Raw genomic sequence first — 23,412 nt, 5'->3', positions numbered from 1 at the left:
TGACTCAATCAACTACAAAGCAACGTGGAAAAAGGTTCTTCACCCTAAAGATAACATTTGTATTAGCTACCGCATAGGGGGGAGAATCATGTGCTTCAAGCCCTACTTGGATTAGACTCCATCTTTTGTGTATCCTACCTTTTGGATGTTCCTAGAATCTTCTTCAACAACTCTCTTTTTCCTCAGCAACAACAACTATTTCCATGTTCATCAATTCAAGGTTCCTTGCTTCATCAACTAACCATTATCATTAGGAGAACCTATGGAGCAATCTTCTAACTAAGTATTAGCCTATGTGCACATGTGCACTCATAATAAATTTGCACAATAATCTATACACAATTTTGGATTCTCTCATGTGGATAACACTTAGGCTTGCATGGAGTTTAAACCATCTCCCAAATTGACAACATATGTCCTATGCATAAATTGAAGACTAGCACTCTCCCTTAGAAAGTGAATGCATGTGAGATTTTACTTTGAAACTATAAATGTTTGTGGAGACTCATAAGTCATTACTTTTGCATCCATATCAAATCTCCCATCCTTTGTAACCTCCAATTCATTTTCCATGACCATTCAAGCTCTATCCAAGAGGAAGGATCAACAGTAAGAGTCTTATCATCACCGATATCATCTTTTATAAGTTGTATCACCAATAATATTGTCATCCTTGTATGGTATCAACTCATCGTCATTTGTACTGTCATTCGAAACATCATCATCTTCATCAAGAGTTCTTCGTTAGTAGAGCAACAAGAATTGCACCTCCATTAGGACCACTTTATTGACTATCCTAGCATTCTATGTTTACCTTTTCTATGAGTGCCATGGGATTGGCACTCATCTGGGGGGGGGGGGGGGGGGGTAATGTTAATAGTATTTTATGAAGCTCATTGCTCCCGTGCATACAAAGTGAGGTGCAAATACTAATTCATAGGGGTCTAAATCCTAAAACAAAAAGGGATGCAAATCCTAAAATGTAAAGGGGCACCAAACTAGAGAAATGACCTAAACCTAACTCTAATCTTGGTCTATACAAGGATGGTAATGACCTAAACCTAACTCTAATCTTGGTCTATACAAGGATGGGAGGTCTCAATTGGATTTAGTCTTTCGATGCATCCATGCTTCAAAAGCTCTATCAATGAAACTATGGATGCAAATGTGGCATCACCTTAGAGAAGTAGGCTAACCCTAATCCTAGTATTGGTCTATATAAGGGTGGGAGGTCTCATTTGTATTTAGTGTTTTGATGCATCCACATTGTGAAAGCTCTATCAATCCAACTATTAAAGCTTTTTATTCATTTCTTATTGTCTATCATATTGTATCATCTTCTTGCTTTTCTTCTTCTCCGTCTTCTTCTCTCGGCATTGGCATAATTGGTGATGGACATGAAGAAGCAATAGCATCAAATTGAGTTGGTTGGGTTGTGGAACAATCTTTGAGTTTTTTAGCTTTTGAATTACGACTAAAAAAAGGTAAGATATGTGAGTTCACAACAAGTCGAAGCTAGAGCACAATGTTGGGGGTAAAGGCGCCTCTGCCTAGCCACTCGTGTATTACTACACTGACAGTCACCGCCACTACACACTGCAGGTGGCGGGCACCCGTCACTGTCACTTTATTCTTTATTCTTTTAGTGATAGTTTGAATAAAGGAAGGCCTGGTCACACATTGTGACTATTGGAGTTTCCATTTCTAGTCTCTCTCTTTCTTGCTCTTGCTCTCCCGCCATAGCTCTCGAGTCCAACCTTTGATCCGTCGCTCCCTTTCAACTGGTATCAAAGCTTTGCTTTCCGACTCTTGAGCTTGGTTCGTGGCATTCTCAGCATCCCATCGACTCCCTACTTGCATTGGGTCTCCTTCCCAGCAGCCATATCCGACTCCTTCGAGCTCCCGTCACTCCCTGGCTTCCCAAGCATATTCCCGGCATTGTTGGGCACCTTCAGGGCATTACATCAGAGGTATTTGATCATTTTCTTCAGGGTTTACTTGAGTTCTCAGGTCTTACGGGCTGTAAACAAGTTGTGGGTAGCCATAGCTCACACCTCTTGGAGCTTCCTTCACCCGGATCTTGCTTCCAACCTATCAAGGCTTGCTGAGGCTTAGTGTAGGCCTTCTTTGGCCCTCATTTGTGCCCCCTTTGGGCCCCATTGTTGACACGTGGGACAGCAGACCCCCCCAACCAGCTCACGTTTTTTTTGCGCCTGTTTCAAAATCTGGCCCAAAAATCACTCTTTTTGTCATATTTCGGGCATTCGGAACCTGATTCAGGCAAGGTAATAGTCTAAGTTGGGGTTTTGGCACGCTCCGGACACGATGGTAATGTCAGATTTTCCAAATTCTAATGATAGAATCTTCTGCAACAGATTTGAGGTCTGAGACAACACGTATTTGTATGCCTATGCTTGTTTGGGCATGCTAGTTTGATGCCTATTGCATCCCCATTGATTGGGGGATTGAAGCTACATGTAATGCTATGATTTTGACCTGATTTTGGGGCTGGAAATACACAATTTATAATAGTAAATGCATGCTGGACTGAAGCTATCTTTCATGCTTTGACATATGCCTATTGGTTCTAGATGTATGTCTTGGGCTATGCTATGATGTATTGATCATCGAGGGACGACTTTGAGCTTGTCATTGAATCTGGATGCTTTTAGAAGCTTGAGCTTATTTCAGCCCACACTTATTGACATTGGTATATGCTTTGACAATTATGCTTCTTGGATTTATGCATACCCGTTGCCTATGGCTTGATGCTCATGTCACAGTTGATTACCCTATGCATGCGTTGAGCTTGAGTGCTCATTGAAGCTCCACCTTGGATACATTTTGGATTATCTGGAGCTGTCTTGGATGTTACTTGGCTTGTCAGAGTTTGGATTGGGATGTATTTGATGTCTTACATGCTTACGGATGCTCTAGAACTTGACTTCACTTTTGCAAAGGATGTCAAGAACTTCACTTTTGCAGAGGATGTCACTCCTCTTTTCTTGCTTGGTACTCTTAATGAGTCATGGGATGTATTCTGCACTGCATTATGTGCCTCTATTGCTACCTTGAAATTATCTGATGTTGAGAGTGCTCTTCTGCAGGAAGAGGTTAACCGTAAGAATTTGGATGCCTCTCGTGTGTATCATGCTATGACAGCTAGAGGCAGGAATGATGAATATGGAAAGCATGGCAGTGGTAGTGGCCATGGATGGGATTCTCAGAAATCTTGGTCCAAGTCTCGTGGGAAGTCACGTAGCAAATCCTGTGGTAGGAATGCAGATGTTACTTGTCACCATTGTGGGAAAAAGGGCCATATTAGGCCACAATGCCATGAATTGCGCAATGAAAGGCGCAAAGATAAGGGGAAAGACAGTGTGTAGGATAAGTCTTCTGATCGCATCATAGTACCTACAAAGTCCAGTGTTAAAATTAAAGAGATCAATGTTATGCAGCCTGAGAATGTTGATGATGATGATTATATCTTAGCAGCTTCTTCTAGTGCTTCATAGATGATAGTGATACACTCTATGTATGCACAATGTTGGCTCTTGGACTCAAGTGCGTCCTTTCATGTGACACCTTGCCGAGAGTGGTTTCATTCATACCGTACTGTTTCGGGTTCTGTGCGCTTGGGTGATGACAGCTCTCTTGATATTGTGGGCATTGGTGATGTTAGGCTGCAGTTTGCTTCTGGCAGCAGTTTTGTTATGTAGGATGTATGTCATGTACCTGCTTTGACACGCAGTCTCATGTCAGCTGGACAACTTGATGACGTAGGTTATCATGTATCTTTTGGAGACTCTGCATGGAAGATCACTCGTAGTAGACTTGTGATTGCGAGAGGTGCCAAGGCTGGCTGTCTCTACCCCTTGATTGTATCAGCTTCTTCCCTTGATCATGTTTTATTTGTGGGTTCTATCCCACATGTATCTCTTTGGCATGCCCATTTGGGCCATATGTCTTTGAAGGGAATGAAAATGCTTTCTAGTTTGCAGTACTTACCGCCCCTTGATTATGCATGTTTTGATTCATGTGAGCATTGTCTTTATGGTAGGCAGACTAGGTCTACGCATAAGAAGTCTGGTAGGCCACGCATGAGTGAGCCCTTAGCATTGGTACATTCAGATGTCTGTGGGCCCATGCCTTGTCAGTCTATGGGCGGTGAAAAGTATTTTGTTACATTCATAGATGATTTTTCATAGAAAGTTTGGGCTTATCCCAGTAAGCTGAAATCAGATGTCTTGACTGTGTTTCAGAGATGACTTGCATTGGTTGAGAACCAGCCTAGGTATAGGCTAAAATGCCTAAGGACAGATAATGGGAGTGAGTATGTCTTACGTGCTTTTGAGCAGTTATGTGATGAGAGGGGTATTAAGCGTCAATTGACCATCCCCTACATCCCCCCAGAATGGTTTGGCTGAGCGGATGAATAGAACCATCCAAGAGCATGTACGCAATATGCTTAGCCATGCAGGCCTACCATAGAGCTTTTGGACTGAGGCAGTTAGTACAGCTGTGCATGTCATAAACAGATCACCTTTTAGTGGTTTGGATTTCCAGGTTGCAGAGAAGGTATGGACTGGAAAACCCCCCTCTTATGCGCATATCCGTGTCTTTGGATGTGAGGCATTTTGCCATGTGCCCAGAGACAAGAGAAGTAAGCTGGATCCCAAGAGTGTCAAATGCATTTTCCTTAGTTATGGGGATGCAGGCGAGATGGGTTACTGTCTCTAGGATCTGTAGGTGCGGAAAGTCATCCCCATTCATGATGTAGTCTTCCATGAAGACAAGATGCATAGGCAGCTTGAGAGAGTTGTTGAGATCCGCAGGGTCATATTTCAGGAGGAGCCGAGAGCTCCCGCACAGCCAGTTGGACAGCCTACACTTGCAGCAGATGCTCATGGTCAGGGTGTTGGACAGGCAGCTGGGTAGGCAGCAAAGCCTGCCGTGAGACGGTCTACTAGAGATAGACGTCCACCTGATAGATTTCATCCCTCGATTCATTATGTCTTGGTTATAGATGCAGGAGAGCCTTTCATCTATGATGAGGCTATGCGCAGGGGTGACAGTCACTCCTGGGAGAGGGCTATGCAATCTGAGATAGACTCCCTGTATAAGAATGACACTTGGGATTTGGTTTCCTTGCCTACGGGCAAGAAGGCTTTGCCATGCAAGTGGGTATACAAGCTAAAAAGTACCCCTGGACACCCCAAGTCGGCATATAAGGCTAGATTGGTAGTAGGAGCATGGTGTGAGCTTTGACGAGGTCTTTTCTCCTGTGGTTAAGATGACCACCCTGCACTTAGTCTTGGCTTTGGTTGCTCAGCTTGACTTGGATTTATACCAGATGGATATCAAGACGGCTTTCTTACATGGGGACTTGCATGATGAGATTTATATGGAGCAGCCTAAGGGCTTTGCAGAACTTGGCAGGGAGCACCCAGTGTGCAAATTGAAGAAAAGTCTTTATGGCTTGAAACGGGCACCTAGGGAGTGGTATCATAAGTTTGATGCCTTTATGCAGCCACAGGGCTACAGTCGGAGTGCTATGGATCCGTGTCTTTACACGAAGAAAGCCCGTGATGGTTCTTTATTGATTTTGGTACTCTATGTGGATGATATGCTAATAGCAGGGAAAGCTCATGATGAGCTAGATGCTCTTAAGGCTCAGCTCAAGAAGAGCTTTGAGATGAAAGATCTAGGACAGGCCGGTCACATACTTGGTATGCGCATTAGACGCGACAGGCATTAGGGACTCCTCTACTTGTCACAGAGGGAGTACATTCATAAAGTCCTTTAGCGCTTCTGCATGCAGGACGTAAAGCCTATTGGTTGTCCACTGCCTTCTTATGTGGAGGTATCACAGGCTGATTATCCGCAGACAGATGAGCAGAGGGTCGAGATGTCCAATATTCCCTATGCATCCGCAGTGGGCAGTCTTATGTATGCCATGATAGCCACTCATCCAGATATTGCATTTGCAGTCGGTGTTATGGCACGCTATATGGCTACACCTGGCAAGAAGCATTGGGATGCCGTGAAGGGTATCATGAGGTACTTGAAGGGCACTGCAGATATGTGCATATGCTATGGCAGCCAGGATACAGGAGTCGTGGGGTACACTGACTCTGATTATGCAGGACATGCAGATAGTAGGAAGTCCACTTTCGGCTATGTATTCACCTATGCTAGAGGTGCTGTTTCTTGGATGTCTAGGGTACAGAAATGCACGGCCCTTTCTACTACAGAGGCCAAGTATGTTGCAGCCACTGAGGCTTGCAAGGAGGCCATTTGGTTGGGTCGTTTAGTTGCTGACCTTGGTATTGATGCTATCCCTATACTGCATTCAGATTCTATGAGTGCTATTTAGTTAGCCAAGAATCCGGTCTTCCATGCGAAGACGAAACACATTGAGATGAGGTATCACTTCATACGTGGGGTCGTTGAGGACAAGTCTATTGATCTTGTCAAGATCTCGACTGACCAGAATCCTGCAGATCTGCTCACGAAAAGCCTCTTTACAGAGCGCTTTGCCTTCCTCAGGAGGCTGATGGGCATGGGATGAGATGACGTCTTTCCTAATCCTATTGTACATGTGTACATGTTATACTGTCTTTTTTCTTTTTCTTTTCACTCCTCACTAGGACAGATTTGCCTTTAAGTGGGAGGTTGTTGGGGGTAAAGGTGCCTCTGCCTAGCCGCCCGTGTATTACTACACTGACAGTCACCGCCACTGCACACTGCAGGTGGCGGGCGCCTGTCATCGTCACTTTATTCTTTATTCTTTTAGTGACAATTTGAATAAAGGAAGGCTCGGTCACACATTGTGACTGTTGGAGTTCCCATTTCTAGTCTCTCCCTTTCTTGCTCCTGCTCTCCCCCCATAGCTCTCGAGTCCAACCTTCGATCCATCGCTCCCTTTCACACAAGGTCTATTTGCAAACAGGCTACGTATTGTATGTATTATTGAGTAATCAATGAAAAATGTTGTTTCATGTATTATTATGCACATCTTTTGGGAGGTTGAAGAAGACTTGCTTGCTGTTTGATACTCAATTTGATTATAATGGTTGAGAAAAGTCAAAATTCTATTATTGAGAAGTTAGACAAGAATAGCCATCCATCATGGAAGTTCCATGTGACAAACTTCCTTATTAGACAAGGCCTCTACAAGTTTGTTTCATGTGAAGAAAAGGAACCGAAGCTAAGTGATCATACACTATAGAAAAATTAAAGACATGGAAAGAATGGAATGTGAAAGTAAAAAAAGTAATGTATTGGTTGTGTATAAATCATTTAACGATACTATGCTAGGGTATATAAAAAATGCAAAAAATTCACACGCAACTTGGATAACCTTCGAAAATATGTTTTTACTAAATACAAAGGCATGGAAGATTCAACTTAAGCAAGAGTTAAATATTTTGAAGAAATGAAAGATGTATGTAAATCAGTATGTTTTGAAGGTGAGGAGCATTGCAGATGCCTTAGTAACAGTTGATGAAATTCATGATGATGATGATGATTTAGTTTCATCTACTTTGAGTAGCCTTAACAATGAGAATGTTTTGAAATCTTTTGTTACTTTTGTATATGTATGGAAGCTGTTTTTAGATTTTGATAAGTTGATCTCTCTTAGAATTACGGAGGAGATCAACATGCAAGGTGAATCATTTGAAAGGAGTGGTGAATAGGTCTAAGAATTTGGCTCAAGTTTAAGAAGGAGATGTGGGAAATCCTTTTCAAGAGGCTGTGGTATGGGTCATGTTAGTGGTACATGTTAAATATACAATTTGGTGACATGTAGATTTTAAGAGGTCATGTAGAGATAGGGGGAGCTCTAGAGGAAAAGGTGGATAGTAGAATAGAGGTTCTAGCAATTCTGGTATTGTGTCTCATCATTATTGTGGAAGAATAAGTCTTATTACAACCCATTGTTATGATAAGAAAGATGACATTCACTGTGACAAATTGTAGTAAGGAAATTATGCATTTTCTTCAAGATAGAATCATGACAAAAATAAGCATTCGGTTGTCATAGAGAATATGATGAATGCTATTAGAAAGGAGGCATGTGATGATGTATGGTATGTTGATTTAAGGTCATCTAATTGTATGACCAGCCATGATAAATGATTTGGAGAAATACAAGATTTACTCAGTCCAAGTTATGTAGAGATAGGTGATGATTCATGCCACTTGATCTCACACATTGGAAAAGTCCATTTATCCTTGCATGATGGTTAGACAAAGTGTTTGCCAGGTGAATTATATGTGCCATCCATCACAAAGATTTTAATACTTATTGGTTAAATGGTAAAGCAAGGATTATAAGTTATCTTTAGTGCGAATGGTTATTTTGATAAAAAATTTAATAATAAGTGTACCTCTCTAATGAATTTAGTGATTTTTTGAGGTCTCGTGGGATAAAGCAACAAGTTTCGTTATTTCTTAATAGATGATATACATCAACCCAACTCGTGCATCATGTAGAATGAATCTCATACTTCTCTTTCTTTGGTTGGCATGGACAAACACATGTGACCTGTCCCCATTTCCAATTGATATATTGAAGTCACCATTGAGCAACGTAAGAACTCTATGCAAGCTTTGTTCAAGCTCTTTTCATTTACATGCTCTTCTTGCCAAGTTGTTGGGGGCATAAATTGATGCTATTTGCACCTCCTCCTTATCAACTTGTATTGGCCCTATAACATAGCATCCTTCTTGATCCTTCTTGACTAACGTAGGCCTCCATTGCTCTTTAATTAGTGGAAGTGTACCTTCCTTTCCCTTCCTACATGTTGCTATTAGGCACATGTATCTTGGGAATGTGTCTTTCTTCCATTCTTCTTCTTGAATCTTAGTTTCTTGGAGGGCTAGGACGTCTAGTTTTCTTTTGCTAAGCATCCCACGGAAAGAAGAAAGAAAAAAGAAAAAAAACCTCTTGCTAAGTGGCTCAACTTTGGCAATGACACGGTGTAGATAAATAGAGAGGCATAAGACGGCATATTCCCGAACGATGCTATAGTGGTTCAGCCGTTTGGGTTCATGCAGGTGAGCTAATGATCAAACACCACGTCGTCCGGAAAAAGCGCTACACTTTTGAGTGACTTTCGCGGGAGACCTCCACGTGCCGGTAACGTCCCCCACCAACGGATCTGCGCTCTCTCTCTCTCTCTCTCTCGCTCTCTCTCTCTCGTGATCACACCCACTGCTCTTGCCTTATTCTGGCCTCCTGCGCTTGTGTCGACCGCTCCCTGCTGAGCGTGTGATTCGGCTTTCCTCATCGGGTATGTTTCATGCTCGTTCCCTCTGCATCTAAATTCACACACACACACACACACACACACACACACACACACACACACACACAGAGAGAGAGAGCTCTCTTCTTGTCTTTCCCTCGCTCTATATTTGTTTGTAACTAGCCCCATGCAACAAGAAAATCTCAAGCGCGGTGGAAAGAGTTCGTAGAAGCAGTTGCTTTGCTTACTGGATCAAATGCATAAGAATCCAATTGCATTGCCTAATGTCATTTATGAACTGTCGAAGAAGGAGGTTTGTAAGTAGTCTCATGCTACCAGTCCCGTGCAAGCAGTTCTTACAAATCAAAACTGGGACAGATCGCATTGCATAATGATCTCCTGATTTGATATAATTTCCGAGTAACCAGTTCGTAGAATCAGTTCTTTGTGAAAATCAAAGCTGTAACAGGTCGCATGGCATTATGTTCTCCTTAATCATTTGGATGTGCTGTTTGCAGAGACAGCGTCTGGAATTTTTCTTCGAGGATCTTTGTCCTGCTGCTATTTGTTCTAGTTTCGTGTGCAATGACAGTCTTTAAGGTCACCACATGCCACACATCTCCGTATGAAGGTCAAAAACCAGGAACTTCAGGGTTGAGGAAAAAGGCACGTCCCATTTTACAAGTTACTTATATTAATAGTTTTTCATTGTGTTGCAAGATTGAATTATTTGATACGTGCATTTTGGTATTGCTGTTTTTACTTACACGAATCATATTTATGTATATATTTTGAAGTCACTTCATCATTTACTTGGATCTTTCCCTTGAAAATTGGCACGTAGATCTCCAATACATGATTTTAGCTTTGTGTACATTTTGGAAGCAATCACACTTGAGTAAGGCATAAGGAACAAGCAACATAGAATAATTGAAGTGTCCTAATTCCTTTATAGGAGAAGAGGGGCTCCTCAAATAAAGAAATCCAAAGAATCGGATCTATCTTTCCATTTAGAAATGATGAAATGTGTGGGCATATGCAATTATTTAATTGCGAGTAGAAATGAGAGATTGAACAAGAGAAATGAACTATTATAGGGCCCTTAAATAAGCATTAAGTATGTTAGAGTGGGCATCAATGAGGGGGAAGTAATGGTGGGATGCAAGGTAGAAGCTATAGAGTGGAAGAGGGTTGAGAGAAAGAAGCATACAAGAGACTTTAGTAGGTACAATGAATGGTACCCTTATTCATTGTTATCTTCACTTATGTATGATCGTACAGTATGTACTTATACAAGGGATGCTTGCTCGGCTGTTGGCTATTGGCTTTTATCCCAACAATCTTCCCCTTAAAGGCTACCCTTTGTTGACCGTTGTAAAACCAACTCAACAAAGCCTCTGGCTTTCCCACTTGTCCATCCTGTAAGACATGAGGCTTTCACTTGCATGTGGCTCTTCCACCTCAATATTAGTTGGCTGTCCAAGCCCTGCATCATGTGGAGTAGGTCGTACATATTGCTCATATGATGGCTGTCCATCCTCTTGGAACACTACCATGTGGATCTCAACTATTTTAACGAGCCGCCTATGCATCTGATACTCATTAAAAATGACATTATGGTTGCGTACAACCTTCTTAAACTCGGGGTCTCCTAAACAATTAGTCCGTTTCTCCCTTCCTTTTATAGTTTGCAAAGGCGGTTAGGTCGACCTATTTGACCTACTATATTGTGAACCTTTGCTAGACAGCCGAGGAATATTCCCTCTCATCATGTCGGCGGTGCTGCCTTCGGGTCCTTGTCAGGAGAGGGCTATTGGTCCCTCTAAGACTCCTAGCCAAGGGCTACTTCTATCGCCCTTGATCCCAAAATAGGGTGTAAACATGCTAGCGGTGCTACCTCCGAGTCCTTGTCAGGAGGGCTATTGGCCCCTCTAAGATCCCTAGCCAAGGGCTACTTCTACGGCCCTTGGATCCCAAAATAGGGTGTAAAGATATACTTGAACATAGAATTTAAACATAATCATCTGACTAAGCACATACTAATAAAAGAGCTCAGTAGGGTTAGAATAACTCAGAGACAAGGAATAGAGAATATGAAAGAATAAATGCTCAATACAACCAACACACTATTCAAGGTGGGCCGGACCTTAAACTCTTGTGTTTGAGTTGGAGAGTGTGTCGTACTCTGTACGGATCCCAAAACACAGCAGACGGTCTCCAAAAGTATTTAGCAATGACAAACACAAATTTGGAGAGTTTGGATTAGGTTGAACATGTTTGTGGTAGGTTGAGGAAGAGTGGGCAACAAATAGGAGATGAAGTTGATAATGTAGGTGGTTGCTCTATTTGTAAAACACAGTCTCTTGCTATCTCTTGCTATCTAAACTGGGATTGGCAATTGCTTAAATGATGACGTTAGTAATCTACCAAGTCTACACAGAAATAAATGCAGCTTCTAGAGTTGAAGATAGTCACAAATAGCTGATGGAGGGTTGGATGTAGGTGGCTACTCATGGATAGCAAGTTGAATTGTGATATTTGCCAGAGAGGGGTGTGGACAAAAGAGAACATGGCATGAGCAATTTAAAAAACAAGATAGGGCATAGAAGAGTGGATTCTCTTAAATTAGGTTGGTATGTTGGACGTGAATACTCTCTTGAAAAGTGGTAATTTATTGTAATTTTTGGTAATAAGCATGTTTTGGGGTTATAAATAAAGAGCTAATGAGTATATAATGCATTTTAAAGCTCAATATCTCCTCTCAAGTCCAAACTTGGAATGAAGAAGGGACTGCCAAGCATAGCTCAGTCCATAATCATCCTAAGGCGAATCACCCCAAAGCGGTCAAGGATGCACATTAGTTGCCTAAGGAACTACCAAGACTATAGGGGTGATGATTATATTACCAAGGGATCCCAAAGCTCACCCCAGAGAGGCCAAGGCATTCGACAAAGGGTGTTTGCTCAGTCCATAATCATCCTAAGGTGTCTCACCCGAAAGCAGCCAAGGGTGCACATTAGCTGCCCAAGGATCTACTAAGACTATAGGGGTGATGATTATATTACCAAGGGATCCCAAAGCTCACCCCAGAGAGGCCAAGGCATTGGACAAAGGGTGTTCGTTAGTTGTTCAGTGGCCTACTAGGACATGCAAAAGCGAGGAGCCACTTTGAACTTATTCTTTTGTTTTGTTTTGTTTGTTTGTTTTTTTTTTTCCCGACATGGCTTTGATCCAATTAAGTAAAAAGAGATAAATATGTACATATGTATGTTTACAAGAATAGAATGCCAATACATGGGGTAAATACAAAGGGCAATTGAATATATTATGCTCAAGCAAAATGCTATGCAATGGTGCCACTTGGAGAGTGGCCTTGTAGAAGAATTATTCACTTGTCCAAGCACACTTTTACAATCATGATAATCCTGGTGATATGGATGATGATACAAAGTACAAAAATAATGTTGTTGAAGCAAAAAGTAATCAAAATCCCATAAACACTAAGAGAAGAAGTCACCCCTTTCACAATTAGATGGTGGAAAGAGAAGTAAGCATCTCTCTCCCCAAGATAAAGGAGAAGCACTCAAAGAACAAGAGTGTGATGTATGTCTAGCTGAAAATTTGAGGTGTGACAGGCCAATGCAGGTGATAGCTAGCGAGTAGTCGACGGGGCGACGGCTAGGGAGTAGGCGATGGGACCACATTCTAGTGTTCAGATTCGACACTCACTTTTTTGTCATTAAAAAAATAAAAAATTTCTCAAATTTGTTCCTCTTCCATTGATAGACGTTCGCATGTCCATGTAGTGTGAAATTTTGATCCAAAAAATTAGAGCTTTTTCTGGATTTGGGGATTTTGATGTAGAACATGACCATTTGATTCAAAAATTGCAAATTCGGTGCACTTTTTGCGTGGGATATTTGGGCTTTTCACATTTTAGTGATTTTTTTTTCAATTTCATTGAAATTTGTGCACACTAGGCCTGAGAAACTTGGGGCTTTTGCAGAATTTCATCAATTTGTGCCAAGAATTGCTCAGTATATGCACTTGGATACATGTACTGATGCAATTTGGGTGGATTTGCCTTTGAAAAATTGGGGCTTTTGACCGCAATCGTTAAATTTGTGCCCGACAATGCATTTGCAGTAGAATTTTTGGGATTTTACATGTAATTGGTGCATTGGCCTATAAATGTGGCTGTAATTGATTCTGGAGTGCATGTACTGATGCAATTTGGGCGGATTTGCCTTTGAAAATTTGGGGCTTTTGACCGCAATCGTTAAATTTGTGCTCGACAATGCATTTGCAGCAGAATTTTTGGGATTTTACATGTAATTGGTGCATTGGCCTATAAATGTGGCTGTAATTGATTCTGGAGTGCATATCTGAAATTTCTGCAATTTCTTGATTTTTATTGCTCGTTTGGTACTTGCAGCGTATTGTGGTCATTTGTGTGACATTTGGGCTTGCATTTGTTGACATTTGAGTCAATTTAGTGCTGCAAATCATGTTTGGAAATAGTGACAGCAACAACCTTTTGCACATCAAGAAGCTTGAGGATACACACAATTTTGCAATATGGCAAAAACAATGCTACAATTTCTTCATGCAAAAAAAGCAGGTGAAGCCCATCAAAGCAAAGGGAATAAAACCAGCAAGTATGGAACAAGAAGAGTGGGGCACACAATTTTGCAATATGGCAAAAACAGTGCTACAATTTCTTCATGCAAAAAAAACAGGTGAAGCCCATCAAAGTGAAGGGAATAAAAGCAGCAAGTATGGAACAAGAAGAGTGGGATGATTTGGATGAGCTTGCATGCTCTACCATAGAGCTCTGAGTGTCAGACAACTTGCTCTTTAACATTGAGAAGCTGAATTCTGCATATGAAATGTGGTCGAGACTTGAGGAATTGTATGCTCAGAAAAGTGCAATCAGCAAGGTTTATTGGTTGAAAAAGTTGATGGACCTTCGCATGAAGGAAGGTAAAGTCATGTCTGTACATTTAAACGAGTTCAACTTAATTTTCAGTCAGTTGATTGCTTTGGATTTCCACATTGATGATGAGTTCAAGGCTACTTTCTTGCTATGCACTTTGCCTGAAGGTTGGGATACTTTCAGGACAGCTTTGAGTAACTCAAATGCTCAGTTGTTATATTTTGATGTGGAGAGTTCTTTGCTAATGGAAGAACTAAGCAGGCAAAATAATTCAGCAAACAAGTTTTCTAATGCATTACACACTTAAGGGCAGATTTTAGCAAAAGGGCAGTTCTAAAAATAGAGGATGGAGCAAGTCTCGTGGCAAAAATGTGGAGTGTTATCATTGTGGCAAAAAAGGGCACTACAAATAGGATTGTTTTCAATTCAAAAAGAAGAAACACTAAAGACAACAAGGTTGAGAAAAAGGACAACCAACCTGCAAAGAAAAGTAGTGTGAAGATAGAGGAGGTAAATGTAGTCACTCATGAGAATGACAGTGATAGTGATGTAATTTTTCTTTGAGTGCACATGCATTGATTGCAGTTTTTGATGATGACATGCATACTTGGATATATGATTCACATGTATCTTTTCATGTTACACATCATGAGTGGTTTTCTGACTACAATGGTGGTGCATGTGGTGTCGTCCTCTTGGGGGATAACTATGCATGTAAAATTGCAGCTTTTGGCTGTGTGAAATTGGAATTTCAGTATGGCTCCGTGTTTGTTTTGCATAATGTGCGGCATATACCTCAGCTCAAGAAGAGCTTGATAAGCACAGGGTAGCTAGATGACGAAGGCTATCAACCACCTTTGGGGATAGCAAATGGAAAATTTGTAAGGGCTCTCGCATTGTTGCCAAGGGTTCCGAAAACGATAATTTGTATCCTTTGCATGTATCTAGTATGCGTGACCATGTAGTCGCCATAACCGAGTAGCCAAGTGTTTCTTTGTGGCATAGCCAGTTGGGACTTATGAGTTAAATTACAATGAAAGTGTATTCTCCTTTGGGTCATTTGTTAACTTTGAGGTATGTTGATTTATGATAATTTGTATCCTTTGCATGTATCTAGCGTGCATGACCATATTGTCGCCATAACCGAGCAGCCAAGTGTTTCTTTGTGGCATAGCCAGTTGGGACATATGAGTTAAACTGGAATGAAAGTGCTTTCTCCTTTGGGTCATTTGTTGACTTTGAGATATGTTGATTTTGAACAATGTGATCATTGTATTTATGGTAAGCATGCTCAAACGTCACATAAAAAATCTCTTTCTCTAAAGTCCTTATCCTTAGAGTTGGTACATTCAGATGTATGTCAGATGCTAGGGTTATCTTTAGGGGGAAGGAAGTATTTCATTACTTTTGTTGATGATGCCACGTGCAAAGTATGGGTTTATCCAACCTGTTGTAAAGACGAGGCCTTGGATAAATTTAAAAAATTCTTGGCACTTGTTGAAAACGAGACTAATAAGACATTAAAGTGTCTTCACTTGACAATGGTAGCGAATATGTGTCCAAAGCCTTTTAGGACTTTTGTGATAGCAAAGGGATTAAAAGAGAGCTCACCAGCCCTCACAATCCACCCCAAAATGGTGTTGCAAAACATATGAAAGGACCATTCAAGACATGGTGAAACCAGCCTTCCTTCTTGGAATGGGTGGTGATAACTTGATTTAAGAGTTAATTACAGCAATAAATAAATGCACATAAAATGAAATACACACTTTACCATAACATTCTTGGACAGTAGACACCCTGTTGGCCCCAAAATTGGCGCCCCTTGCGGTATTTCTTTAGCTTTCATTCAATTGGAAGGAGTGCAACTTGAGATTCTTCAATCTCCTCCCGCTAACCAATTGCTCTTGCTGTCATAAATGACCAGCAAGCCTTTTGGGTCATTTGCCCCTTGATTCACCTAGGACTTCTTCTCCAATTTGACCCTTGGCTGGCCAAATGCTGCCCCAAATCAATTCGGGATGGGCTGGCTCTTGAAATCCCTTGATAATCTTCAATTATCAGCTGCTGATTTCAGTCCCTTGAGCCTTCAATCTCTGGCACGGATCCCAAGGTGGCTGCTAAACCCTAATTTCTGTTGTAAATTAGGGTTTACTGCAGAAATTACAGATCAGCCCACCAAAAATGGCTGAAATCTCCTCCAAATGGTTGAGAATTGCTGAGAATGGCTGAGCATAGGCTGAAGGAGATGAGAGAATGCTGTAAAGAGAGAAAATTTTGAGATTTGTCGCGAAGAACTGATCAAAATCAGTTGCTGCCCCACTGTACCAGCCCCAAACGGATGTACCAACAACAATAGGAGCATCAGAGACTCTGTTCTTTTGGAGAAAGTGCATCACCACCAATTGTTAGCTTCCCAAGGTCAAGAATATGCAATCTTCATCACCAAAATGGTCTCCAATGGCTGGGAATTGGCCCCAAAAGCTGGCAGCAACAGTCCAACACCTCTTTCCAACAGCTCCAAAATGAAAAAACGAGATTTTCCTCTCCCTTCAACCCTATTTAGCCTTTCCCCCACTTGCATGGGAAAGTTTTGCCAAGTGGCAGCTTTCTTAATCCATTTTTAGCAATTTCCAGCCATTTAATTAATTTTTGGAATTAATTAATTCTGAAAATTAATTCAGCCCTTAATCCATGCCCAGAAAATTGACCTTGTCCATCCAAAAATTAATTGGCTAGGCCATTTGCAACCCAAAGTGGTCCCATGCATTAATCAACCCTTGGACAAGCATTAATCCATTAATGAATGCCTAGTCCCTAGTGTCACCACTGGTACTTAATGGCCAAATAATTGTCCTAGGGGCAAACTGATACCAAAATTCACCTAGAATCTAACAAGTGTAAATTGTTACAACTTTTGCCTTTGACACCCATATTTTTCACAGGGTCCTTCGGCCTTCAATTGTGAAAAAAGTAGCTTGCACCTCACATGTGCATCTTTTAATTGCACATTTGATTAATCCTTTAATCAAATGTCAATTAAACATAAGCAAAGCATCAAATTTTCACGTCCTCGTGATAGACCACCCCCTTGAAATCCTTGCAATCGTCCTCGATTGCATTGTAATGTGTCAAAGTAAACAATACTGCACTGGAATTTCCACAAGGCATCATAGTCAACACAACATTGGCCACTGTTGGCTAACTATCTCATATGCCCACCATTTGCTGAAAAATTTCAGCTAGCATAAACATAGCATAAATGCATCCCAAACTCTTGTTTCTCAACAGTGCTGACTATACAACCATAGTAAAGCATAAACCAAGCCGAAACCATGACTGAATTGTCAATGGCATTCAATACACATGCTGCTGTCCATAGAACCAGCTGAATACCACTGAAACTAATGATCATACACTGAAAACCAGCACTCAGTAATGAGTCTCTCATGATCATAACCTGATGCAAATATACAGTTTCAGAGCTGCAGTGAAAACCATACCCATCTGCATACATACTACAGTGACTAGTACACTGAATAGTGACCTCATGGCAGACATACTGTCAGCACAGTACCTTGGATCATAGTTACACGAAACGCCGTTTCTGGCGTTTTATAAACGCTACAACGTTTCTAGAAGCGGAAACGCCCAAGAAATGGCGTTTCTGCAGACTGCGATTTGGGGCAAAACTTTGGCCCGAACGTGAGCACCCCCAGACTGCCACATTCTAGTCGACTTTTCACCTGCCTACGTTTCTTCTCTCCACTCTGTCGGGTCTGCTTCTTTGTCGACTGAGGACTCCAGAGCCACACACACACACACACACAAACACACACACATTCTCTCTCTCTCTCTCTCTCTCTCTCTCATTTCGAATCTTCTATCTCAAATTTCTGTTTGGTTGTAGGTTGTAGTCTGTGAATCGTGATTCTGATTCGTGAAGCTATGATTATCCCACGCTGCAGCCTGGGCCCTGCACTCATCACGGTGAAGAATGCTGTATGGGATCATGTGATGATTCTCACCGAGTATAGAGGTGGTGGTGGCTCCAAGCAATGGAGATGTAATTATTGTGGCATTGAAAGAGGAGGGGCAACCACAAGGATCAAAGATCATCTTGCACATGTGGCAAATAAAGACATAGGCCTGTGCCCAAATGTACCCGCAGACGTGAAGGATTCTCTTCAAGCGTGGAAGCTCAGTCGGTTAGGCAATCAAAGTGCATGTGATGATTCTCACCGAGTATAGAGGTGGTGGTGGCTCCAAGCAATGGAGATGTAATTATTGTGGCATTGAAAGAGGAGGGGCAACCACAAGGATCAAAGATCATCTTGCACATGTGGCAAATAAAGACATAGGCCTGTGCCCAAATGTACCCGCAGACGTGAAGGATTCTCTTCAAGCGTGGAAGCTCAGTCGGTTAGACAATCAAAGTGCATCAGTTATAGGGGAGAGGGGAGTAGATGACGTAGCTTCTGCAGCAACAGGGCCATCAAAGAGTAGAGCTACATTGGAGTTAGATGCAGCTTCAGTGGGAGGGGTTGGGGCGCACAGGACTCCATTGGCAGGGTCCACTAGTAGTGGAGTTGGTACAAGTACATTGGCAAGGCCGGCAAAAGGGTCACTTCAGAAGGCAAGCATTCAGGCAAGCTTGCAAAAGCAAGCTATTCAAGAGGCCACTAGGGAGCTCACTGGCTGCTTTATACAGTGTGCTATACCTTTTAATGTATTGTGAACGCCACGATGGAGATAAGCCATGAGGGCCATTAGCCGTATTGGATGCGAGTGGGAAGGTCCATCCTATGATGGTATGCGCACACGAGAACTGAAAAATGAGAAGATGCATATATAGGCTCAGTTAGAACCATTGAAGGCCACTTGGGTAAAGTGTGGATTTACTGTGTTATGTGATGGGTGGATAGATATACGTAAACATAGTGTCTATAACATTCTAGTGTCCTCATGCAAGGGGACAATGTTCTTGAGAGCCATTGATGCTTCAGCTCCTGGTACAGTGATCACAGGTTTGTACATCTATACATCCCACTGTATGAAGATATCTTGCTGTAATTTCTCAGCTGAGTACAAAGATTAGCACTAGCACAAAGCTTTGGCTTGCAATCAGGTGCCTTGGGTCCACCAAATCAAGAGATTTGATGTATCCCGGCAATGAAACCATGAAACCAGCCTTCCTTCTTGGAATGGGTGGTGATAACCTGATTTAAGAGTTAATTAGAGCAATAAATAATGCACATAAAATGAAATACACACTTTACCAAAGCATTCTTGGACAGTAGACACCCTGTTGGCCCCAAAATTGGCGCCCTTGCGGCATTTCTTTAGCTTTCATTCAATTGGAAGGAGTGCAACTTGAGATTCTTCAATCTCCTCCTGCTAACCAATTGCTCTTGCTGTCATAAATGACCAGCAAGCCTTTTGGGTCATTTGCCCCTTGATTCACCTAGGACTTCTTCTCCAATTTGACCCTTGGCTGGCCAAATGCTGCCCCAAATCAATTCGGGATGGGCTGGCTCTTGAAATCCCTTGATAATCTTCAATTATCAGCTGCTGATTTCAGTCCCTTGAGCCTTCAATCTCTGGCACGGATCCCAAGGTGGCTGCTAAACCCTAATTTCTGCTGTAAATTAGGGTTTACTGCAGAAATTACAGATCAGCCCACCAAAAATGGCTGAAATCTCCTCCAAATGGTTGAGAATTGCTGAGAATGGCCGAGCATAGGCTGAAGGAGATGAGAGAATGCTGTAAAGAGAAAATTTTGAGATGTGTTGCGAAGAACTGATCAAAATCAGTTGCTGCCCTGCTGTACCAGCCCCAAACGGATGCACCAACAACAATAGGAGCATCAGAGACTGTGTTCTTCAGGAGAAAGTGCATCAGCAGCAATTGTAAACTTCCCAAGGTCAAGAATATGCAATCTCCATCACCAAAATGGTCTCCAATGGTTGGGAATTGGCCCCAAAAGCTGGCAGCAACAGTCCAACACTTCTTTCCAACAGCTCCAAAATGAAAAAACGAGATTTTCCTCTTCCTTCAGCCCTATTTAGCCTTTCCCCCACTTGCATGGGAAAGTTTTGCCAAGTGGCAGCTTTCTTAATTCATTTTCAGCAATTTCTAGTCATTTAATTAATTTTTGGAATTAATTAATTCTGAAAATTAATTCAGCCCTTAATCCATGCCCAGAAAATTGACCTTGCCCATCCAAAAATTAATTGGCTAGGCCATTTGCAACTCAAAGTGCTCATATGCATTAATGGATGCTTGGACAAAGCATTAATCCATTAATTATTGCATAGTCCCTAGTGTCACCACTGACACTTAATGGTCAATTAATGGTCCTAGGGGCAAACTGACACCAAAATTCACCTAGAATCTAACAAGTGTAACTTGTTACAACTTTTGCCTTTGACATCCATCTTTTTCACAGGGTCCTTTGGCCTTCAACTGTGAAAAAAAGTAGCTTGTCCCTCACATGTGCATCTTTGAATTGCACATTTGATTAATCCTTTAATCAAATGTCAATTAAACATAAGCAAAGCATCAAATTTTCACGTCCTCGTGACACATGGTCCGTACAATGCTATCACATGCTACTTTACCTCATGGATTTTGGGCAGAGGTGGTTATGACAGCCATACACTTGATTAATTGGTCACCAAACAGTTTTTGGAGGGGAGAAGTCCCTCAAGAAGCGTGGTCAGGTAAGTCACCTTCGTATACTCACTTGAGAGTGTTTGGTTGCAAGGCATTTGTGCAATTCCCAAGGAAGAATGCAACAAACTTGAGCCAAAGTCCTATGAATGTATTTTCCTAGGATATGGTCATGAGGGTGAAATGGGGGTATAGTTTATGGGATCCCGAAAAAAGGAAAATTGTCTACAGCAATGATATTGTCTTTTGGGAAGATTGCATGCATAAATAGCCTGAAAAGATTTAAAAAGTCAGAAGGGTTGTATTCTGGGAGGATGTACAGATAGAATAGCAAAGGATGCCCGCTAGACAATAGCAAATACTTGGTGTAGATGGCCTTGAAAATGCAGGGAATAATGCTGAAAATGATCAATAAGATATTGCCCATGATGTACCACAATTTCAGCAAGAACAGATGCCTTTGGAACAACTAGAACTAGTTATATAGCATGCTGAACCTGTAGAAGGACAAGCTGTTAATGCAGATTTGCAGGCTGAATAGCTAGCAAATCTTGATCATTGGGTCCGTAGGTCGACTAGAATGCAAAGACAACTAGATAGGTTTATTCTTGGTGTTAATTATGCGGTTGATTATGCCATGTTGACAGATTGTGGTGAGCCGTCATGCTTCAAGGAAAAATGGACAGAAAAGATAGCAAGAAATGACATAAGGCTATGTTGTCAAAGATGGAATCTCTCATGAAAAATGGCACTTGGGATTTGGTGCATTTGCCTAAAGGGCAGAAAGTGCTACCATGCAAATGGGTTTACGAAATGAAAGTCACTTCTAGTTCTTTGCCAAGGTGCAAGGCAGAACTGGTTGCTAAAGGGTACAAGCAAGAACATGGATTTGATTTTGATGAAATTTTTTCTCCTGTAGTCAAAATGACCACTTTGCGAACCATTTTGGGCTTAGTTACATTTGAAGATCTGGAACTCATATAGATGGATGTAAAAACAACTTTCTTATATGGTGATCTGCATGAGGAAATCTATATGCAACAGGTTGAAGGTTTTGTTGCAAAGTGAAAAGAGCACATGGCATGTAAACTCAACAAGAGTTTATATGGATTGAAACATGCACCACAATTTTGGGCTTGGTTGCATCTAAAGATATGGAACTCATATAGATAGATGTACCACAATTTCAGCAAGAACAGATGCCTTTGGAACAACTCGAACTAGTTATATAGCATGCTGAACCTGTAGAAGGACACGGTGTTAATGCAAATTTGCAAGTTGAATAGCTAGCAAATCTTGATCATTGGGTCCGTAGGTCGACCAAAATGCAAAGACAACCAGATAGGTTTATTCTTGGTGTCAATTATATGGTTGATTATGTCATGTTGACAGATTGTGGTGAGCCGTCATGCTTCAAGGAAAAATGGACAAAAAAGATAGCAAGAAATGAAATAAGGCTATGTTGTCAAAGATGGAATCTCTCATGAAAAATGGCACTTGGGATTTGGTGCATTTGCCTAAAGGGCAGAAAGTGCTACCATGCAAATGGGTTTACAAAATGAAAGTCACTTCTAGTTCTTTGCCAAGGTGCAAGGCAGAACTGATTGCTAAAGGGTACAAGCAAGAACATGGAATTGATTTTGATGAAAATTTTTCTCCTGTAGTCAAAATGACCACATTGCAAACCATTTTGGGCTTAGTTGCATTTGAAGATTTGGAACTCATATAGATGAATGTAAAAACAACTTTATTATATGGTGATCTACATGAGGAAATCTATATGCAACAGGCTAAGGGTTTTGTTGCAAAGGGAAAAGAGCACATAGTATGTAAACTCAATAAGAGTTTATATGGATTGAAACATGCACCACAATTTTGGGCTTGGTTGCATGTGAAGATATGGAACTCATATAGATAGATGTCAAAATAACTTTCTTATATGGTGATTTGCATGAGGAAATCTATATGTAGTAGTTTGAGGGTTTTGTTACAAAGGGGAAAGAGCACATGGTATGTAAACTCAACAAGAGTTTGTATGGGCTGAAACAGACACGACGAGAATGATATCCTAAATTTGATACATTTATACAATCTTAGGGATTCCATAGATCTCAAGTTGATCACTGCTTATACACCAAGAAGGCAATAGATGGTAGCCTTATTCTCTTGGTTTTCTATGTCGATGACATGTTGATTGCAGATAGGAATGTTCATGCTTTAGACTCCTTGAAACAAAGCCTACACAGTTTCTTTGATATGAAGGATCTTGGTGAGGCCAATCATATTCTTGGCATGGATATACTCAAGGACAGATTAGAGGGTCTTCTTTATCTATCACAGTAGGAGTATGTTACTAAGGCTTTGCAACGTTTCGATATGGAAGGGGGGAAAGCCATTCGTGTACCTGCCTCCATATGTGAAACTTAGTGCAGATGACAGCCCTACATCTAATGATGGAAAGGTTGAGATAGCCAAGATTCCTTATGCTTCAGCTGTTGGTAGCTTGATTGATGTATGCTATGGTTGCTACACGTCTTGACATGGCATTTG

The 23,412-nt window shown here is 41.4% G+C and overlaps 1 protein-coding gene across 1 annotated transcript in view; it reads left to right on the top strand.

Moving 5' to 3' along the window:
* The first annotated feature begins 9,140 nt into the window (after positions 1–9,140).
* LOC148020689 (putative phosphoglucomutase, cytoplasmic 1) overlaps positions 9,141–23,412 on the top strand; it is a 42,070-nt gene continuing 27,798 nt past the window's right edge. Inside the window, exons 1-2 of the mRNA XM_087698490.1 lie at positions 9,141–9,299; positions 9,773–9,920. Coding sequence (XP_087554616.1) covers positions 9,840–9,920 — 81 coding nt within the window. The 5' untranslated portion in view covers positions 9,141–9,299; positions 9,773–9,839. The remainder of the gene's footprint in view (positions 9,300–9,772; positions 9,921–23,412) is intronic.

This window comes from Lygodium microphyllum, chromosome 18 (genome assembly GCF_053477565.2).
Source record: "Lygodium microphyllum isolate KBCC chromosome 18, Lygodium_microphyllum_v1.1.10, whole genome shotgun sequence".
Classification (NCBI taxonomy): domain Eukaryota; kingdom Viridiplantae; phylum Streptophyta; class Polypodiopsida; order Schizaeales; family Lygodiaceae; genus Lygodium; species Lygodium microphyllum.
This window is presented reverse-complemented; position numbering and strand designations above follow the sequence as displayed.